Here is a 17,031-nt window from a genome sequence, read left to right as displayed (position 1 = left end):
CCTTTCCCCTGCCAGCCCTTTCCATGAAGAAACACAGCAGCACTGCTTAAAAGGAAGGAAAGCTCGGGATTAAACCACATACACAGCTCCCAACAGACAGTAACAATAAATAACATTTATATAGAGAGAGCACTTTTATCAACATGACCCTGTTGACCCCTATGGCAATTCTGCCAGCCATCCCTACACTACAGATGGAGAAAGCAAAGTCCAGACATGTTAAGAGAATTACCTAAGTAAGGGCACATAGCTAATAAGTGGAAAAGTCAGGCACTGAGCTAGGTTCTTATGGCTCTGGTGCAGTATGTCTTCCTCTACACTATGCAGACTCACAGAGAGACATGCACATCTATCTATCCACCCATACACCACCCATCCACCATCCATCCATCGTCCACCCATCCATCATTCAATGGCACTCTTGAGCACACCAGTCAATGGGTGCTAGGTATATGCCATTGAACTTTGGTCTTCCCAAGAATACCACCTGAAGCCTGCATCAGGAGGCAACAATGATGAGGAGCTGGGTGAGGGCAAGTCCGGTGCCCTGGGAGGGCTGACAGGGGCTCCTAACCCAGAATGTGGGCATGGAAAGCGATGTTATTCCCAAACAATACCAGTCCCTTCACCACAACCCCACTTAACGCAAAGCAAAACACGCAGTCTTTTTTGAAAATCATTCCTAGATTTCTTTTTCATTCCTAAATTTTATAAGTGTATGCACGTCTATTTATGTGGATATATGTGTCAAGTTTCCCACTTAAAAAATAACTTGGCTGGATCTACTTTGGGATACTTTCAAATCACATGCAATCAACACAAGTTGAAATATAAACACAAAGCCATTACTTTTCCACAAATACTTCTCAAATCCACACAAACCATGGCAACTAAAACAAATTCAAACTGAGGTTAACTAACAGAATTAAAGAGCAGCAAGGGCCTACTGGATAATTAGAAAACCCACTGTGTATGTATCAAATGCTCACGTCCTCACTCAGAGAAACCTGAGCCAAATTTCTTCCATGGGAGGTGATTCTTAGAAAACTAAAGACTTATATATCACTCTGACCAAATAAATAAAAAGAGCAAACCCTTGGTCTGGTAATACAAGAACTTTACAGGGGCTTTAAAGAGTATAGTTTCATCTCCCTTAATCAGCACAGGAAGGAAATTAAGGCCAGTCTTCAGTATGATCACATTACATGTAAATATCGGGGAAAAAAAAGAAAAAACACTCGCTATTTCCAGTTCCTTAATCCCTTAAACACACGGGTCATATACTGACACACGGTGTCACTTAACCTGCCCACAGCGATCACGCTTGAGAATGCAGACTCATACAGCACGTGTGTGAAATAAGAAAAACTGGCTTCCTTTCATTAAACAACATTGACCCATAAAACTAAGCACATTTTGCTAAGGGTGTGGATGCTGTTAACAATTCACTCATTAAGAGGGTCAAACGCCTCTCCTGTGGCTATCTGACAAGTCCCTGTGATCCAGCTGTGGCTGGCATGTGTCCTCATTCACCATGGAGACCTCCTGCTCCACACATGGGCTGGGAGGACCCAGCCAGTCTGGCCCCAACACAAACCGGGAACCGAGAACCGCTGCTGTCCTCCCTGGGCGTGCACCCTCACTCCCCCCTTCTGAGCCTCGGCCTCTCCTCTGTGCACCTGCCTCTGGGCTGTGAAACGCGACTCAAAGAGGAAACAGAAAACCAAGGGTCTCTTTCCAGGGCTGCCCTGGCTTTCAAGGCGCATACAGAGGCCCAAGGGTTCCCCAGCCCTCCGCTCCCTTCTGTCCTCTTGGCAAGGGACCTGATATCGATCCGTCAGATCCACCTCCTCTCATCCTGCCGTTTGTCGTCCATAAGCTCAGGGTGGAGGGCTACCCCAGTCACACCCCCAGTGTCCCCTGGGGAAGAGATGGCATGTTTTATAAAACGCTGATCATAAGGGATTCTCGCTTCCCAGAGAATTCATGAGCTAAGACACACGGAAGGTGAGTTTCCAGCACTGACAAGACAGGGCATGTACCATGAAGGACTTCACCCACCAAGGTCTACTCAGGGACACCTGGGGAAGGGGAAAGACACAGCTCTGAAGGGACAGTGTGCATGCTGAGCTCAGTCCAGTGAGACGGTAATCACTGAAAAATGCAACCTGTTCGAGAATTCCATCACATCCTCTGTGAAACTGGCATCTGCCTTTTGTCAAAAGGCACTCAGTTACCTTGTGACAAACCAGACTCGAAGGGTAAAAACCAAATGTTAAAAAGACCAGTCGCAACTTCTCTCAGACCGGCACAGGTCAAGACATTTCCTTAGGGAGTAATAACCCAACTGTTAAAATCCTGGATAGGACACTCTAGTTCTTACCAGCAATGGCACCCGAGATTAAGGTGGCGATTATCGGTGTTTTGGTCCTGTCGCTGATTTTGGCCAAAAATTTAAACAGCAGCCCGTCTTCAGCCATGGCATAGATAACTCGAGGCATGGGAAACATGGAACCTAAAAGACTAGATGGGAGGAAAAGCGAACCGTAAGAGAGCTCAGGGGAATAAAGGCATCAACACACCGAGCTTGGAGGAGCACTTGCAGCAAGTCTGCACATGTGCGTGAGTGGGAAACGCTTAAGTAAACCAGCGTGGCATCTAGACACAGTTCTATGGAAGAGACGTTCTGCATTTATTCCTGCAATTATCTCCGGCTGAATCAAAAAGAAAAGCGTCACTGCCTTCATGAAAATCTCCCGGAGGTCCACAAATGCCTCCTGTGTGTACAGGCTAGCAGGAAGCATGAGAGCAAAATGTTTCTCATTAAAAGGCACTTGCGGCACTTGCTCCTTTTTAACGGTAGCCTTTGCTTTATGGCCAAAATAAGAGCCGGAGACAGTGATCACAGAGGTGGCCTGGTCCAGCCAGTGGCCACAGTCAGGGACAAGAGAAGCAGCCCTTGCTGAGCCGACAATGCTGAAATGTGGGCCTCGGGCTATTGAGATGAAATGTCCGTAATGCAAAGACAGCCCCAGGGATTGATCGAGAGCAGCCCAAGGGGAGAAGTCCCATGATCAGGGCTGGGTTGGGCTCTACTTCAAAGGGAGAGAGGAGTGGTCATGGCACACCTGCCTTCCCAAGCGTCTCTGCCCCTCACCTGGTAGACAGGGCGCAGAGGGAGCCGACGGCCACTGCATACTTGGCGCCCTCCCAGCCCACGTGCTTGAAGGCATCCGGCAGGGGGCTGTTCTTGTCCAGGCAGAAGTAAGGCATCATGAGGGTAAGGGCGGCCGACACTCCGAAATAGGCGATGAAGCAGATGAGCAGGGATGCGACGATGCCCACAGGGATGGCCTTCTGTGGGTTCTTCACCTCCTCCCCTGCAAGCCATGAGGAGTTCAGCCAGAGGGCTTGAGACCACCCTGCAGCTCATGGCCCTGCGGGGCCAGGGCCCTTCCAGGCTCCGGGGAGCCCAGGGGAGAGGCCCTCAGACCACAAACCACAACACCCACGGGCCCAGGGAAGGTGCTCTCAGCCTTTGCGCTGAGGGTCAGCGAGGAAAAGATAACACACTGGAGGCTGGGAGCCTGGCCCCCTCGAGCACCCGGACAACGTTAGACTAGGTAGCCACACTCCCCTGGAGCGCGCGTGAGGTCTGCCATCAGCTGCAGCCACGGTGCCGTCACCCCAGGCCCGCAGGGGACAGGCAAGCAAGTTCCTGTCGGGCAGGCCACTTGGGGAGCAATGAAAGGGGGATTGGCAGGAAGGTGCAAATCCACACTCGGGCACTCAGGAGCAAATGGGCGGCGGCAGGCATGCACATACCCGGGGGAGGGAATCAGACGCCTGGCCAGGTGAGCCCAGGTGTCCCGAGGGCGGTGGACCTACCTGTGGTGGCGATGCAGTCAAAGCCCACGAAGGCATAGAAGCAGGTGGCTGCCCCCGATAGGACGCCGGAGAACCCGAAGGGCATGAACCCACCAACACCGGGTTTCCCTTCCTTTGTGTCACTGAAAGAGAGGGCTGCCGTCAGGGTCACAGCCCTCTGCTTCATGGTCCTGAAGAGGAGCCACCCTGACGGCCACCCCGAGGCCCAGCTAGGCCTGGCCCTGCAGCATCCCCTGTCCGGCAGGACAGCAGCCCCAGGGCCGTGGGCAGACGTAACTCCAGGACCCCACTGGTGACCAAGGGGCCGGGAAACAAATGCCTCTCTGGCCAGAGGCCAGCGCGGGTCATCACCGCAGGGACACAGAGCACAAGGATGGCCAGTGACAGGAAATTCTATCAGCTGGCAGAAACAGTCTCTTCATAACAGTATGAATGCCCTGTGTCATGCATCAAACTGGGACAACCCTGAGGGATGGGATGGGGAGGGAGGTGGGTTCCGGATGGATGGGAGACACATGTACACCAGTGGCTGATTCATGTCAACGTATGGCAAAAAAGACTACAGTATTGTAAAGTAATTAGCCTCCAAATAAAATAAATTAATTAATTAAAAAAAACAAAAACAAAAAAACATCAAGAAGACTAAATCTAGACAGACAACCAGGAGACAAGAGGCGCCATCTCCACTCAACTCTTCACCGGCTCACAGTGACTGGTGAGGGGGCCCGTGAAGCTTTCCGAGTCGACTGGGTTACTCCAAAACATATTTCAAATTGGCCCTACTCCGCCCGGAATTAACGGGCGCTGATAAATTTGGCACGAACAAGACTCAGGAATGCTGGGGAGTGACTTATTAAAAGCTCTCAATTCTCTGTAGTCACGTTTCGTCCCCAAAAGGAAGGCTCTTTGTGTTTGAACTGTTGACCATATGGTGTTAGAGCTAGTTTCATGGGTTCGTTTCCTGTCTGCGCTCCAGTTAGTGAACCAGCTGCTGATAAGCACCTGCCCACGGAGCAGGCCATCAGAGGACACGCCGGGCACCCGGGCCTTAATCAGAGGTCAACCCAACATGTGACCACTCGGCTTTCTGGCCTCTCTTGCAGCTGAACGCGGCCCCCCACTGGATTCTGGCCAGGGAGATGTGGGCAGGAGGAACACATCTTCCAGATCTGAGTGCACGGTCCTTGCACTCTGGTCCCTGGTGGGAGAACCGGGCCATGCCTGTGCCCACCCACAGCCCAGCTCTGACCACACTGTGTCCTTGAGGATAATGGGTCAGCGAGGTGGACGATCCAGCCCCTGTAAGCCTGCATGTGTCCACGCTGGCCAGCCACCCCCAACTGATCATTCCTGCAGCTGAGATATCCTTGTAAAGCCACTGCATTTTAGGAGGATCTCTTCAAAGCACCAGTTTAACCTTTAGCCACAATTAAAACAGAATTGTAAACAAAATTAGAACTCCCCGTTCTCCATCCTGAGACCCTAACATGTATCAAAAAATCTGACCAAAGAAAAAAAAAAGGTCAGAGAGATCCATTCCAATGTTTGGCTTTTGTTTCCCGAAACAAGGTGAGCTTGTTGGTAAGGGCGTGCCCAGAGGCCTGCAAAGGCACAGGGTGGAGAGCCGGCCAGTCACCTGCTTCCAGCCCTGGGTGTCCTGAGCCCAATGTGGAAGGACGCTGAGGCCGTGGCGTCTCAGGGCTGACACACCCCCATGGAGTGGGAGTGAAAGAGGTTGTCATCATCACGTTGTGATAACTTCAGTTGTTCTGAAAAACTACTCTGAAGAACACCTGAGATAAAAAGTTCCACCGACTTCTTCGTTCAAGGTGATCAGATAGGAAGGCATTTCAAAAGAAAGAAGCATCCGCGTGGTACCGCAGAGGAAAATCTTCCTTTCCGAAAAGGAAATTCAGAGTTCCATCATCAAAAAGGATACGGGGAAACAGGGACAACTGAGTGAGCCTGACCACGGTCCTCACCGAGGCAGGGTTTTGGAATCAGCATCCAGAGATGCCGCTATTTCCCCAGCATCTTCCTGTGTCATACAACAGACAGTCAAATACAAGGCAAGAAAACACAAATTTCAGACAAAGGAGACACCCTCAGCTATCTGACTGCAAAAAAAAAAAAAAACAAAAAACAAAACAATTCAGTAATGACAAAATATCCTAGCTCAAATTACATTTTTTAACAGAGACCGTGCTGGACTGTGTTGTGGTAGTCAAGGTCCGCCCTAGCCGCACCACGCCCAGGCGCCCAGAGTCAGAGGGATACCCACTTGTTCAGGCAGAGGTGACCCGACATGTTCCGGAAGTCCTGCTCCGTGAGCTGCCAGTTTTTAATTGATCCTTTCACAAACCCCGACACCATGATGAAGCCCAGCACCAGAACGTTGACACACGTGAATATTTTGTTGACCATGGCTGACTCTTTCACACCCAGAGTTAAAAGTCCTGCAAAAGGGCATAAACAGAAACGGCCTCCGTGCTGACCTCGGGCCAAAGTCCCTCTGGGATGGGGGGTGGGGACGAGAAGGTGACGTTAGAAGAATCTGAGCAGCGTCAAACCTCCGAAGAGGAACGAGGCTGCAGTGACGCTCATCCTAGAGGTGGGGATCAAAACAACCCAAGTCCGTGGGGTGTTGAACAAAGCCATCAGGGCTGGACTTCCAGCCACCTTGTGGAATTGAGACAACAACCAGGAGCACCCCAGGGACAGCAGGGCTGGGGACGTCTGAGCCAATGGCTCCCCTCAACAGCAAAGCCCTCCCTGCGATGAAGGGAGGCTCTCCCCGAACCTCCATCACTGAGAACCACCCAGTGGGTAGGAGTTCATTTCCTCCAAGGAGACACTCTGTTCAGTGTCTCAAGAGAAAGAGAGAGTTCTCCAGACATGGAATCATTCAGATGCTCTGTGGGGTATTAGCAGTGTCCGCAGTGACGGCCACCTGGGGGTCCTGCCACAGAGTCCCCCTCCTGGGACTCAGTGCACGTAGACTGTCTGAGCCAGACCAGCTCTACCTCGAAAACTCGAGATAAAAAAGTACTGGGTGAAAAAGCACACGTGACACTATGCAAGCTGCAGGTCCACCCTGGGGAACACAGGACACACGTCTGTGGTGAACCCTCGGCCAGGAAAGAGTCAGGGAAGGTGCCCAGTGACACGGGACCACCGATCTGACTGGACATCTCTTACACATTTTAACATAAAAGATGCCCTACGTCAGACTGATTTCTGAAATACAGACATTAGAAGGGCATGGAGCAATTCAGGGAACACATCACACTCCGCTGTGTTTGTTCTTCAGCCTCCCACCCTCCTGTCCTTATGAAAATCTCACTCGTGAAGACTTAATTTCTGATCCGTGTTCCCGCCAGCTGGACCAGATGTACCACTGAGACTGACCCTGTGCAGAACGATTTCAATTACATGGTGTGTAAAACAAGGCACGGATGTTTTTAAAACCCATCCCAAATCTTCTAACCTCAAAAGAGAATTTATCTGAGTTTCTGCTTAATGGGTATATTAACAGAACTCCCAACTTGGTGGCTGAGACTCGGGTCAATGTCACTAAGAAGAAGCTGCCATCAGCTGTGTTCAAGCCCTGTCTGCAATTTAAAAATCCTGTGCCAGCAACTTTGTGGGGAAACTTCATTATTTAAGGAGGTGTTTTGCCAGCTGGTTGGGTGCAAACCCCCTGAGCTGTCTCCAATCCCAAGGTGCAGTGAGCATCGGGCCTGGTTCCTCCATGTCGTCCTGGCTGACAAAGGCCAACTCTCGTTTCTAAATGGTCATCCACTGAGTCAGAAGAACTTGTATTCCTGGGTCACCTCCATACAAAGCCTGCAGCCCTAATGAAATCCTACTCTACAAACATGCAAACACCTGAGAGTCTCTTTTAATTAAACAGCACACAACTCAACCTATTCAATAGGCCAACCCTATGTGAATCTCTGAGAAGCCACTTTGACCAAAAAAAAAAAAGATGTCTGCATCAATTAAAGAAGACAAGAAAACGGGGGGATGGGAGAAAGAGAAAAGGAGGGAGCCTGAGCCTCACCCCAGACTCCTGGTCCCCCTCCTGATGCACCCGACATGTGGCTGTACCTGTGAGGATGAGAATGATGATCACGGCAAATATGTCCGGGTACTCAGCCAGCACCCCGGGTGCATGCAGGGCCATGTACGTCCGCAAGAACTTCTCCATGGGCTTCCCAATCAGCTCATCAAACGTCGCACTCCAGGCCCGCGCTACGCTCGAGGTACCTGCGGAGAAACACACTGTCAGATGGAAGAGAAGGCAACAGTCAACACAGCGCCTGTTGTCAACGTCTGCAGCACCCGCAGGGGCTCACAGCCTGCGGGTGCTGGGGAGCAGGGACCCCCGCGGCAGCCGCCGCACTCCAGGATGTGCTGACCAAGAAGGGAGGGCTGGCTGGAGTCTGCAGAGAAGCCAGACGTAGGCCCTGGGACGAAATGCATTCTCCATCACAACCAACACAAATGTGTGTGAGTGTGAGAGTGTGTGTGTGAGTGTGAGAGTGTGTATGTGTATGTGTGTGTGTGTGTGTGTGTGTATGTACCGTGTGTTTTGAACCTACGTGTAGCTGAATCATAGTAAAATTTAACAAAATAACACCATCCTGACCGCCAAGAGGCGCTCTGACAGTACTGAACTCTACCTATTTTATTTCACTGTAACAAGAAATCCTGGGGACAGACCATTCAGGGGACCTCACGACCCACCCCTGGGCTGCAATAGGCAGTGGGGGCCACATTCCTCCCCGAAGACCCTCAGCAGCCAAGCTGACAGGGCCTGCCTCCCAGAGGGGGGCCGGGGGACCAAGGGCGGTGGCTCAGGGCTGGCCTCCTCCCCTAGCAGCCAAGTGGCTGGCTCACCAACTCCCGCCCCCGCCCCTGCCAGAGTCAGCCACCTCTGCCGCTCTGTGCCAGGCCTGGGGCGACCACGGGCCCCGAGGCTCTGACTGCACGGAACAACAACAGGTGTGGAGTCCAGCACCCCCCACCACCACCCCAACAGCCAAGAGCACCCGACTGTTCTCTCAATCCGAGTAACACCCATCACTGCTTTTCCAGCAACGCTTCCCGGGAAATGCTACTAAAGTTCCAGTCACCACAAAAGGCGTCTTCCTTTATTTGTAAAGGGTGCCTTGCTGGTAACTGTCACCTGTTGGTTTAGGAAAGGCAGGAGCTTCACGCTCACCATTCTGTTTTATTCACAGGCAAGCTCTCTGGAAATGTAAAGGCTCTTTTAAAGTAGCCGCATTCCCACCAAGAGGCTGGGCTGTCAGGCTAGGTAATTTCTAATTTCTTCTTTGTGCTTTTCTGCATTTCTTAAATTTTTCTGTTTACTTGAGTAATTAGGAAAAAGACTGAAAGAGACGAGGTCCTTTTTTCACTAGCTACGAGCGGCCTGATTCTGCATCTCTCTGTGCTAACAAGACTGGCCTCTTGGGGGCTGGGCTTGTTCCCACTGGGTCCCACATGCGGCAGGCCTCCACCTTGCACCAAAGGAAAAGGGAAAGCTTGCAGCAGTGAGGGGAGGCAGGAGGTGCCAAGCTGGGGGGGCAGCCAGACCCCGTGGGTCTGGGGATCCAGGCTGGGGCGGGAACACCAGGAGGGAGGTGGGGTACGGCGTGGAGACCTACCGATGATGTAGGACAGGATGAGGTTCCAGCCGGTGATGAAGGCCCAGAGCTCGCCCACGGTGACGTAGCTATAGAGGTAGGCCGAGCCCGTCTTGGGGACCCGCGCGCCAAACTCGCCGTAGCAGAGGCCGGCCAGCACGGAGGCCAGTGCGGCGATGAGGAAGGAGATGACGATGGCGGGGCCAGCATCCTCCCGCGCCACGGCCCCGGCCAGCACGTACACGCCGGCCCCCAGCGTGCTGCCCACCCCCAGCGCCACCAGGTCGAACGTGTTCAGGCATCGCGACAGCCGGCTCTCCTCGCGGCTGCAGTCCACCACCTTCCGCCGCAGCATCTGCCGCCCGACGCCCTTCAGCACGGTGCACCCCATCCCGCGGCTGCAGGTCTGTGGAGGGGAGGACAGAGGCGGGAGCTGCATTAGCGCTCTGGTCTCACCCAGGGACCCCTTCATCGCAGCAGGTGGGCCACGTGGTCCCACACTGTCACTGGTGGCTAAGGCCTCACCTCTCACGATCCCACCACCCGCGGGCAGAACACCCACCCACGGATTCCCCGGCCTCAGGTGTGACCAGCGGGAGAAACACCCAGAGGCCAACCCACCTGCTGATGGGACTCTGGTCTCTTGAGCCCCCACACTGATTTCAGTTCCCAATCGAGAGCCTTCTCCAGGCAGAAATAGCAAGAGAAGCGCAATTAAGCCCATTGTTCCTGCTGAGAGTCATACAATTCACCAGGAAAAGTAAGCTGTCATTCTAAGGGTATGGATTTCCCAGGTGGCTCAGACAGTAAAGAATTCACCCGCCAATGCAGGAGACGCAAGTTTGATCCCTGGGTCGGGAAGAAACCCTGGAGAAGGAAATGGCAGCCCATTCCAGTATTCTTGCCTGGAGAATCCCAGGGACAGAAGAGCCTGGCAGGCTACAAGTTCATGGGGTTGCAAAGAGCTGGACACGACTGAGCGACTAAACAACAACATTCCAAGTGTGCTGTTGTGGAAGGCAAACCAAACTAAATATGAATTTAACTATCAGAGCCCAGAGGCCTTCAATGGCAGTGACAACACTTTTCAGACCTTCCCAGGACCAAGCAGGAGCCAGGCTGTCTCCAGCTTACCAAAGAGTATGCCCAGAGCAGAAAAGCATTGAACTGTTACGAGTTAGGGCCCCTTGTAACTGTCGTTACTCTGGGAAGCACTTTTCCTCTGCACAAAAATGCGGGCAGAGTGCTATGTGATACAGTCCAGATGGTGCACACAGGGTCCAGTCATCGGCCTTCACAGGAACCTTATCACTCCATGGGGCCCAGGATGCCACCCACTGAACCACATCCTGGTCAGCACCCTCTGGGAGACCCCGGCCAATCACAGGAGAATTCGTCCCAAGGGGGCGAGGCCTGCCCGGAGCCCCAAGGAGGGGGAACCAGAGCCCCGATTCCAAAGAGGACAGTGTGGGAAGCGGGAACCCTGGCAGAACATCACCCCGGCCAGGCGGCCAAGGTCCACATCAGGAAGTGACAGGTTATAGTCGAGCGTATGATGCAATGAGAAGGGAGAGAGAGCTTCCTCCCCAAAGCCGTAACCCCAGGCTAATCCTGAGAAAAGTATCAGACAAATCTCAGAAGAGGAAATCTCTACAAAGCACCTGCGTTTCGCTCCTGGTGTGTGTGTGCACGTTCTTTTCAGTTGCGCTCAGTCCTCGGGTGTCATCAAGAACAAGAGAAGCCCGTGAGTTGGTGCAAACAGGAGGAGCCTCAGGAGACAGGACACTAGCCTAGAGGACGGGATGAGGCCCCGGGATGGGAGGAGGACAGCGGGGAGAGCTCAGGAAGCCTGAACAAAGCACAGACTCCAGCTGTATCCATACCAGGCGGTTGGCCACAGCCGAAATATCACACCAGGGTTAAGACGCTAATCTCAGACGAAACGGTGTGGGCGTGCAGGAACTACCCTCACGGTTTTCCTGCAAACCTAAACGTGTGCAGAGACAAGCTACCATTATGACTCTGAGCCACGAGAAATTCACCTTGATGACCAACTGGTGTTGCCTGATCTACCTCACTTTGCTGCAGTTAAGTGACCGGAAAGCGCAATTGTCTCAGTGGAGACAGCAGATCTGGCAGAGTCCGTACCTAATCATCTGGAACCCTGGACTGCCTGCCCACACCCCTGTGGGCCGGTCCCCTGCCCGGCCTCAGGCCAGGCCCCCTGCGAGTCACAGAGGGACTGGTGGGGGTCCTCTCCACATTTTATCTGATGGGCCAAGAGAAGAGAAAAAAACACTTTCTTGAGACTCAAAAGTTTTCAGCTAGAATGGGGAATAAACTCCTCCGGTCGGAAACCCTTCATGTAAAGATGACGAAAAATAACGCAGAGAGCCAAGAGTCAAATGGGGTCACGAGCTCGGAAGGTGCAGGGGGGCCAGCTCCATATCTGGGTCTGGCATTGGTGGGTGGGGGAGGTAGGAAATGATATCACCCTTGGTGAGGGGGGCGGAAGTGGGAGGAAATGAGGGAAGATGACCTTATTAGTGGAACAGCAGCGGAGCAGGAAAGTCAGAGGTCTGATAAGAGCCGAGAGGGCAGGGACGGAACAGAAGACACAACAGAGAGCGCCGGTGCCCGGGATACTTGCAGCCACTCGCTGGCCCATTGCTGGTGCTCGGTCGGGAGCCCCGAGCCCTGAGGGGTCCCAGCAAGGCGGCCGTGCTGGGGGAGCAGGTGCTGAGGACCCGCTGGGGACCAGCACTGTCTGGGAAGCCCGGGGTGCAAGTCCTCCTGGTCCTGCCTTCTTCTTTCTTCCTTCCAGAATTTCCCTGAATTCATTCAAGCCAGACTATGAACCACAACAAAGCCTATAATAAACCACTGCTTGGATAACAAGTTAAAAGGGAAGATGCACCATTTCAACACCACCCTCAGCGGAAGGGCTCTGCCAGGGACAGTGGGAAAGGCGGTGAATAACTTGGCAGCATCATCTCGGGGAAAACCCAGAAGGGAAGTGAAGCCTGAGAGCACCTGACGACCCGCCCTGCTTCTAAAGTGATTGGTAAATGGGACTGACGTTTAGAGAGGGCAGGCACCCACTCCCACACTCTCCTAAGTTCAGTTCAGTCACTCAGTCATGTCCGACTCTTTGCGACCCCATGGACTGCAGCATGCTAGGCCTCCCTGTCCATCACCAACTCCTAGAGCTTGCTCAAACTCACGTCCATTGAGTCAGTGATGCTATCTAACCATCTCATCCTCTGTCATCCCCTTCTCCTCCTGCCTTCAATCTTTCCCAGTATCAAGGTCTTTTCAAATGAGTCAGTTCTTCCCATCAGGTAGCCAAAGGATTAGAGTTTCAGCTTCAGCATCAGTCCTTCCAATGAATATTCAGGACTGATTTCCTTTAGGATGAACTGGTTGGATCTCTTTGCAGTCCAAGGGACTCTCAAGTCTTCTCTAACACCACAGTTCAAAAGCATCAATTCTTCGGTGCTCAGCTTTCTTTATAGTCCAACTCTCACATCCACACGTGACTACTGGAAAAAACCATAGCTTTGACTAGATGGACCTTTGTTGGCAAAGTAATGTCTTTGCTTTTTAATATGCTGTCTAGGTTGGTCATAGCTTTTCTTCCAAGGAGCAAGCATCTTTTAATTTCAGGGCTGCAGTCACCATCTGCAGTGATTTTGGAGCCCCCCAAAATAAAATCTTTCACTGTTTCTGTTTCCCCATCTATTTGCCATGAAGTGATGGGTCTAGATGCCATGATCTTCGTTTTCTGAATGTTGAGTTTGAAGCCAACTTTTTCACTCTCCTCTTTCACATTCATCAAGAGGCTCTTTAGTTCCTTTTCACTTTCTGCCATAAGGGTGGTGTCATCTGCATATCTGACATTGATATTTCTCCTGGCAATCTTGATTCCAGCTTGTGCTTCATCCAGCCCAGCATTTCTCATGATGTACTCTGCATATAAGTTAAATAAGCAGGGTGACAATATACAGCCTTGACATACTCCTTTCCCTATTTGGAACCAGTCTGTTGTTCCATATCCAGTTCTAACTGTTGCTTCCTGACCTGCATACAAATTTCTCAAGAGGCAGGTCAGGTGGTCTGGTATTCCCATCTCTTTCAGAATTTTCTCCTAGATGTAGTTTTTAGTTCATAACAAATGGATTCTCTCCTCAAAACGATAAAAGCCAAGTGCATAGCAAAGACACTGCAATTGAACAGCACGGTCTTTCCTTGGCTTCCCAAAGTGACCCAGGAGGCTAGAGCGAGCACCACCTTCCTCTGAAAGACCACTCTACCCTGGGCTCTGGGAAGGGCTGGTCCACAGTCCACACACCTTTCTCACAGGGGCTGCTGTCTGGGGAAGAAGCCAGAGCTGCCCGAGTGACTGTGCTGGGACACCTGGCAAAGGGCATGCCGGGGCACACCTTCTGAGAGCCCACTGACCTCATTACAGGCCGAAATGAGCCCCCTGGACACTGCAGATGCAGTGAACATGCCACATGCCCCTGGTTACCCCTCTCCATGAACCCACTTAACCAACCCTGGGGACCCAGCACCATCTTTAACATAAAGGGGCCGGGGCACTGAGTTCTGTACATTCAGACCCAGACACTGGACTGCAAACACGTGAAAGGGACTTTTTGGTTGAGACTCCCTGGACATAGCTGACTTCTTATAAGTGGGGAGACAGCAGCCACTGTTTCTCAGGAAGAGTCCTGGGCTGGAGGGAAGTGCTCGGGTGCAGTGAACAGGAGCGCAGGAGGGCTGGCTGTTTCCTCCTGGGCCGCCTCTCCAGCACGCCCTCTCTGTCTGGGGAAAGGGCAAACCCAGTCCCTTGGAAACCACTGGGGCAGGAACGCAACCAGTCGCCGCCGAACCCCAGGGCTGAGAGTGCGGACAGCACGAGTGCCGTGTCCAATTCTACTTCCCAGGGTGGGAGACATTGAGATGCTCACTAACCCCGCCCTGGGTTTATTTTAAAGTAACGTCCTTTCTTTCTCCTTGGCAGTAACGGAAAAATCTGTGTTCTCCAGGCAGCATCATCTGTCGGTATTGTGCACATTACCCCACAACTCACGTTCGTGCCCGGACTCCTGAGCTGCTCATTCAGCCAACAGCTGAAAACAAATGCAACTTCTCCATGTAAAACCAACTGAAGCACGCCAGCCTCGCCAGTGTCAGGCTCGGACAGACTTCCTGCAGTCAGGATTTACGCAGAAAGCCCCCAGTTTGCATTGACAGCATTATCTGGAAATCACGTTATCCTGTCTCCCAGGGAGAAATTTCTGCAACAGTCGAGAGCTACACTTTCATTCCAGTTTTTGACAGGAATCCTGTAACAGCAAGAGCTTTGGCTCTCTCTCACTCCCGACTCACACATTATGGAAGAATGTCTTCTTAGAAAAGCAAAGGAAATCTGTCCCTTTCCCACAGAATTTCTAACTCCAAGTTTGATTCCAGTGATCACTATATAACAGTCGGAGCAAGATGGCCCAACGGGTCCAGACTGCTGAGATAAAGACTTTAGGATGCGGTGTTGAAGGTGTCTGACACAGGCAGGCAGGTGTGAACTGTATGATTTTTTTTTCACTCAAATTTAATGACAGTCCCATTACCGAAAAAGAAGAGCTTAATGGCTTCATGGAGGGAGGGGAAGAGGTCACAGACGGAGGCTGTGATAGATACCAAGTTCATAAATTCTTTGGAGAAAGTCTTAACATTGACATTTGATTCTTCATACGTCTGCTTTTTTTTTTTTTAAGTGGTCATTATATTTGGGAGTGGTCCCAAGCAGGGGAGTCATGTAGAGTAAACCCTGTCGTTCCTGCAGGAGACAGACGCGCTGAGGTCCACACAGGACGCTGACCGGGGACGGGTGGTCCCCGGGTCCCCTTCAGCCGAGTGGGGCAGGGCTGCCCAGGAGTCCTGAAGGCTCTGGAACACCTGCAGCTTTAATGAGGAAGGGAGCAGAGGTGAAGCCATCTCAACCAGACGTGGTCCAAATCGAGAGCGTTCCAGGTCACGGGCCATGGCAGAGGAGGAGAGATGCACGCAAGGAATGCAATCTGTGTTGAAGGAAGTTGTTCTCCAAGCCAGATCCACTTCCCCCAGGTGTCAGGAGGTCCAGGTGCAAGAACTTTTAAGTTAAAAAAATAAAACGAGGATGGAGGGGACTGGTTGACGTAGATGAAGACCCAACACGTGGGCGTGTGGAAGGAGATTAAGGAAACGACAGAACTGAACCTGGTTCACAGTGGGGCCGCAGGGAGGCGAGGGGAGGAGGGGACCACAGGGCAGTGAAGGTTTGCGGTGGCTGGGGGCCAGCCACACCCCCATGAGATGTGACCTCAGGACTCGGACTCTTTTAAAGTCCCCCGGGATCTACACTCATCTGACCCCAGGCAGCAATGGACAAGCTGAGGGCAGAATGGAACTCCTCCTGAATTCAGGGAATCTCCCTTTTGGTATGATGCCCTGGGCTGACACAGCCAGGCTTAGGGGAAAGCAGAAACACAGTCCCAGCTGAAGAGGCAGAGAGTCGGGGCCAGTAACTTGGTGGAGGGCATGCAGCCAACAAAAGATGGGAGTCGGGGCTCAAACCCATGCCTCACCACCTGCAGAGCCTGCGCTGTCCTCTGAGTCAGGATGCCCGGGGCCCCGGGAGTGCGGAGCGGGTGCGGGGAGAGGCTGGGCAGCTAACTGGCAGTGGGTGGGAGGGTGGTGGTGGTGCAAGCCCCCATCTTGGAGCTAAGCGTCGACACGTCCCACCGGCAGGGCCTCACCTAATCGCCTCTGCCCCCAGCACCTACAAGGCCCACGAGCAGAACTTACGGGACCAGAACTCGTACAGGGCCCATAGCTCACACTCAGTACGATTACTGACTTAATTTCAGGAAACTTAACAGGACACTGGCTGGACGTCTGTCCTTCATCTTAGGCAACATCCTCACCATTGCCTCCAATGACTCAAAAGGGTCTGTCCGTCAAAGGAGATCGTCTGTCCTTCATCTTAGGCAACATCCTCACCATTGCCTCCAATGACTCAAAAGGGTCTGTCCGTCAAAGGAGATCGTCTGTCCTTCATCTTAGGCAACATCCTCACCATTGCCTCCAATGACTCAAAAGTCTGTCCGTCAAAGGAGATCTCATTTGCTGAATATTCAAAGGTTTGAGTCACCAAAGAGTCCAGTTCTGTTTCTCTAAATGAATACACATGTAAGAAGATGCTATTTGGGTTAAAATTCAACCCAAGCAACAAGGAGTTGCGTCTGAGGCCTTAAAAGTTTCCCAACAGTTCCTTCTGTTGTGGGAGGTACTCCACTGTGGGGACAGCTGGTGTCCCTGTCATCTCTGCCCAGGGTTCCTTGGGTTAAACTAGTGCATGTCTCTGGGGCCTCAGTTTCCACATCTGAAAAACGGGGTGACTCTCTGGTCCTGCCTTGACAGATAAGGCACAAGGAGTATACTAAGACGG

At 52.2% G+C, this 17,031-nt stretch overlaps 1 protein-coding gene across 3 annotated transcripts in view; it reads right to left on the bottom strand.

The window, feature by feature from the left end:
* The window catches only part of SLC7A1 (solute carrier family 7 member 1), a 63,191-nt gene that overhangs the window by 9,461 nt on the left and 36,699 nt on the right, over positions 1 to 17,031 (bottom strand). For all 3 annotated transcript variants that reach the window (XM_055542458.1, XM_055542459.1, XM_055542460.1), the window contains 6 exons: positions 9,561 to 9,945; positions 7,999 to 8,157; positions 6,170 to 6,344; positions 3,889 to 4,010; positions 3,158 to 3,380; positions 2,384 to 2,523 (listed from right to left, as the gene is read on the bottom strand). In XM_055542458.1, the coding sequence (XP_055398433.1) occupies positions 2,384 to 2,523; positions 3,158 to 3,380; positions 3,889 to 4,010; positions 6,170 to 6,344; positions 7,999 to 8,157; positions 9,561 to 9,930 (1,189 nt within the window). In that variant the 5' untranslated portion in view covers positions 9,931 to 9,945. The remainder of the gene's footprint in view (positions 1 to 2,383; positions 2,524 to 3,157; positions 3,381 to 3,888; positions 4,011 to 6,169; positions 6,345 to 7,998; positions 8,158 to 9,560; positions 9,946 to 17,031) is intronic.

The sequence above is a fragment of the Bubalus kerabau genome, chromosome 12 (assembly GCF_029407905.1).
Source record: "Bubalus kerabau isolate K-KA32 ecotype Philippines breed swamp buffalo chromosome 12, PCC_UOA_SB_1v2, whole genome shotgun sequence".
Lineage (NCBI taxonomy): Eukaryota > Metazoa > Chordata > Mammalia > Artiodactyla > Bovidae > Bubalus > Bubalus kerabau.
Note: the sequence above shows the minus strand (reverse complement) of the source record. Positions and strands in the feature narration are given on the sequence as shown.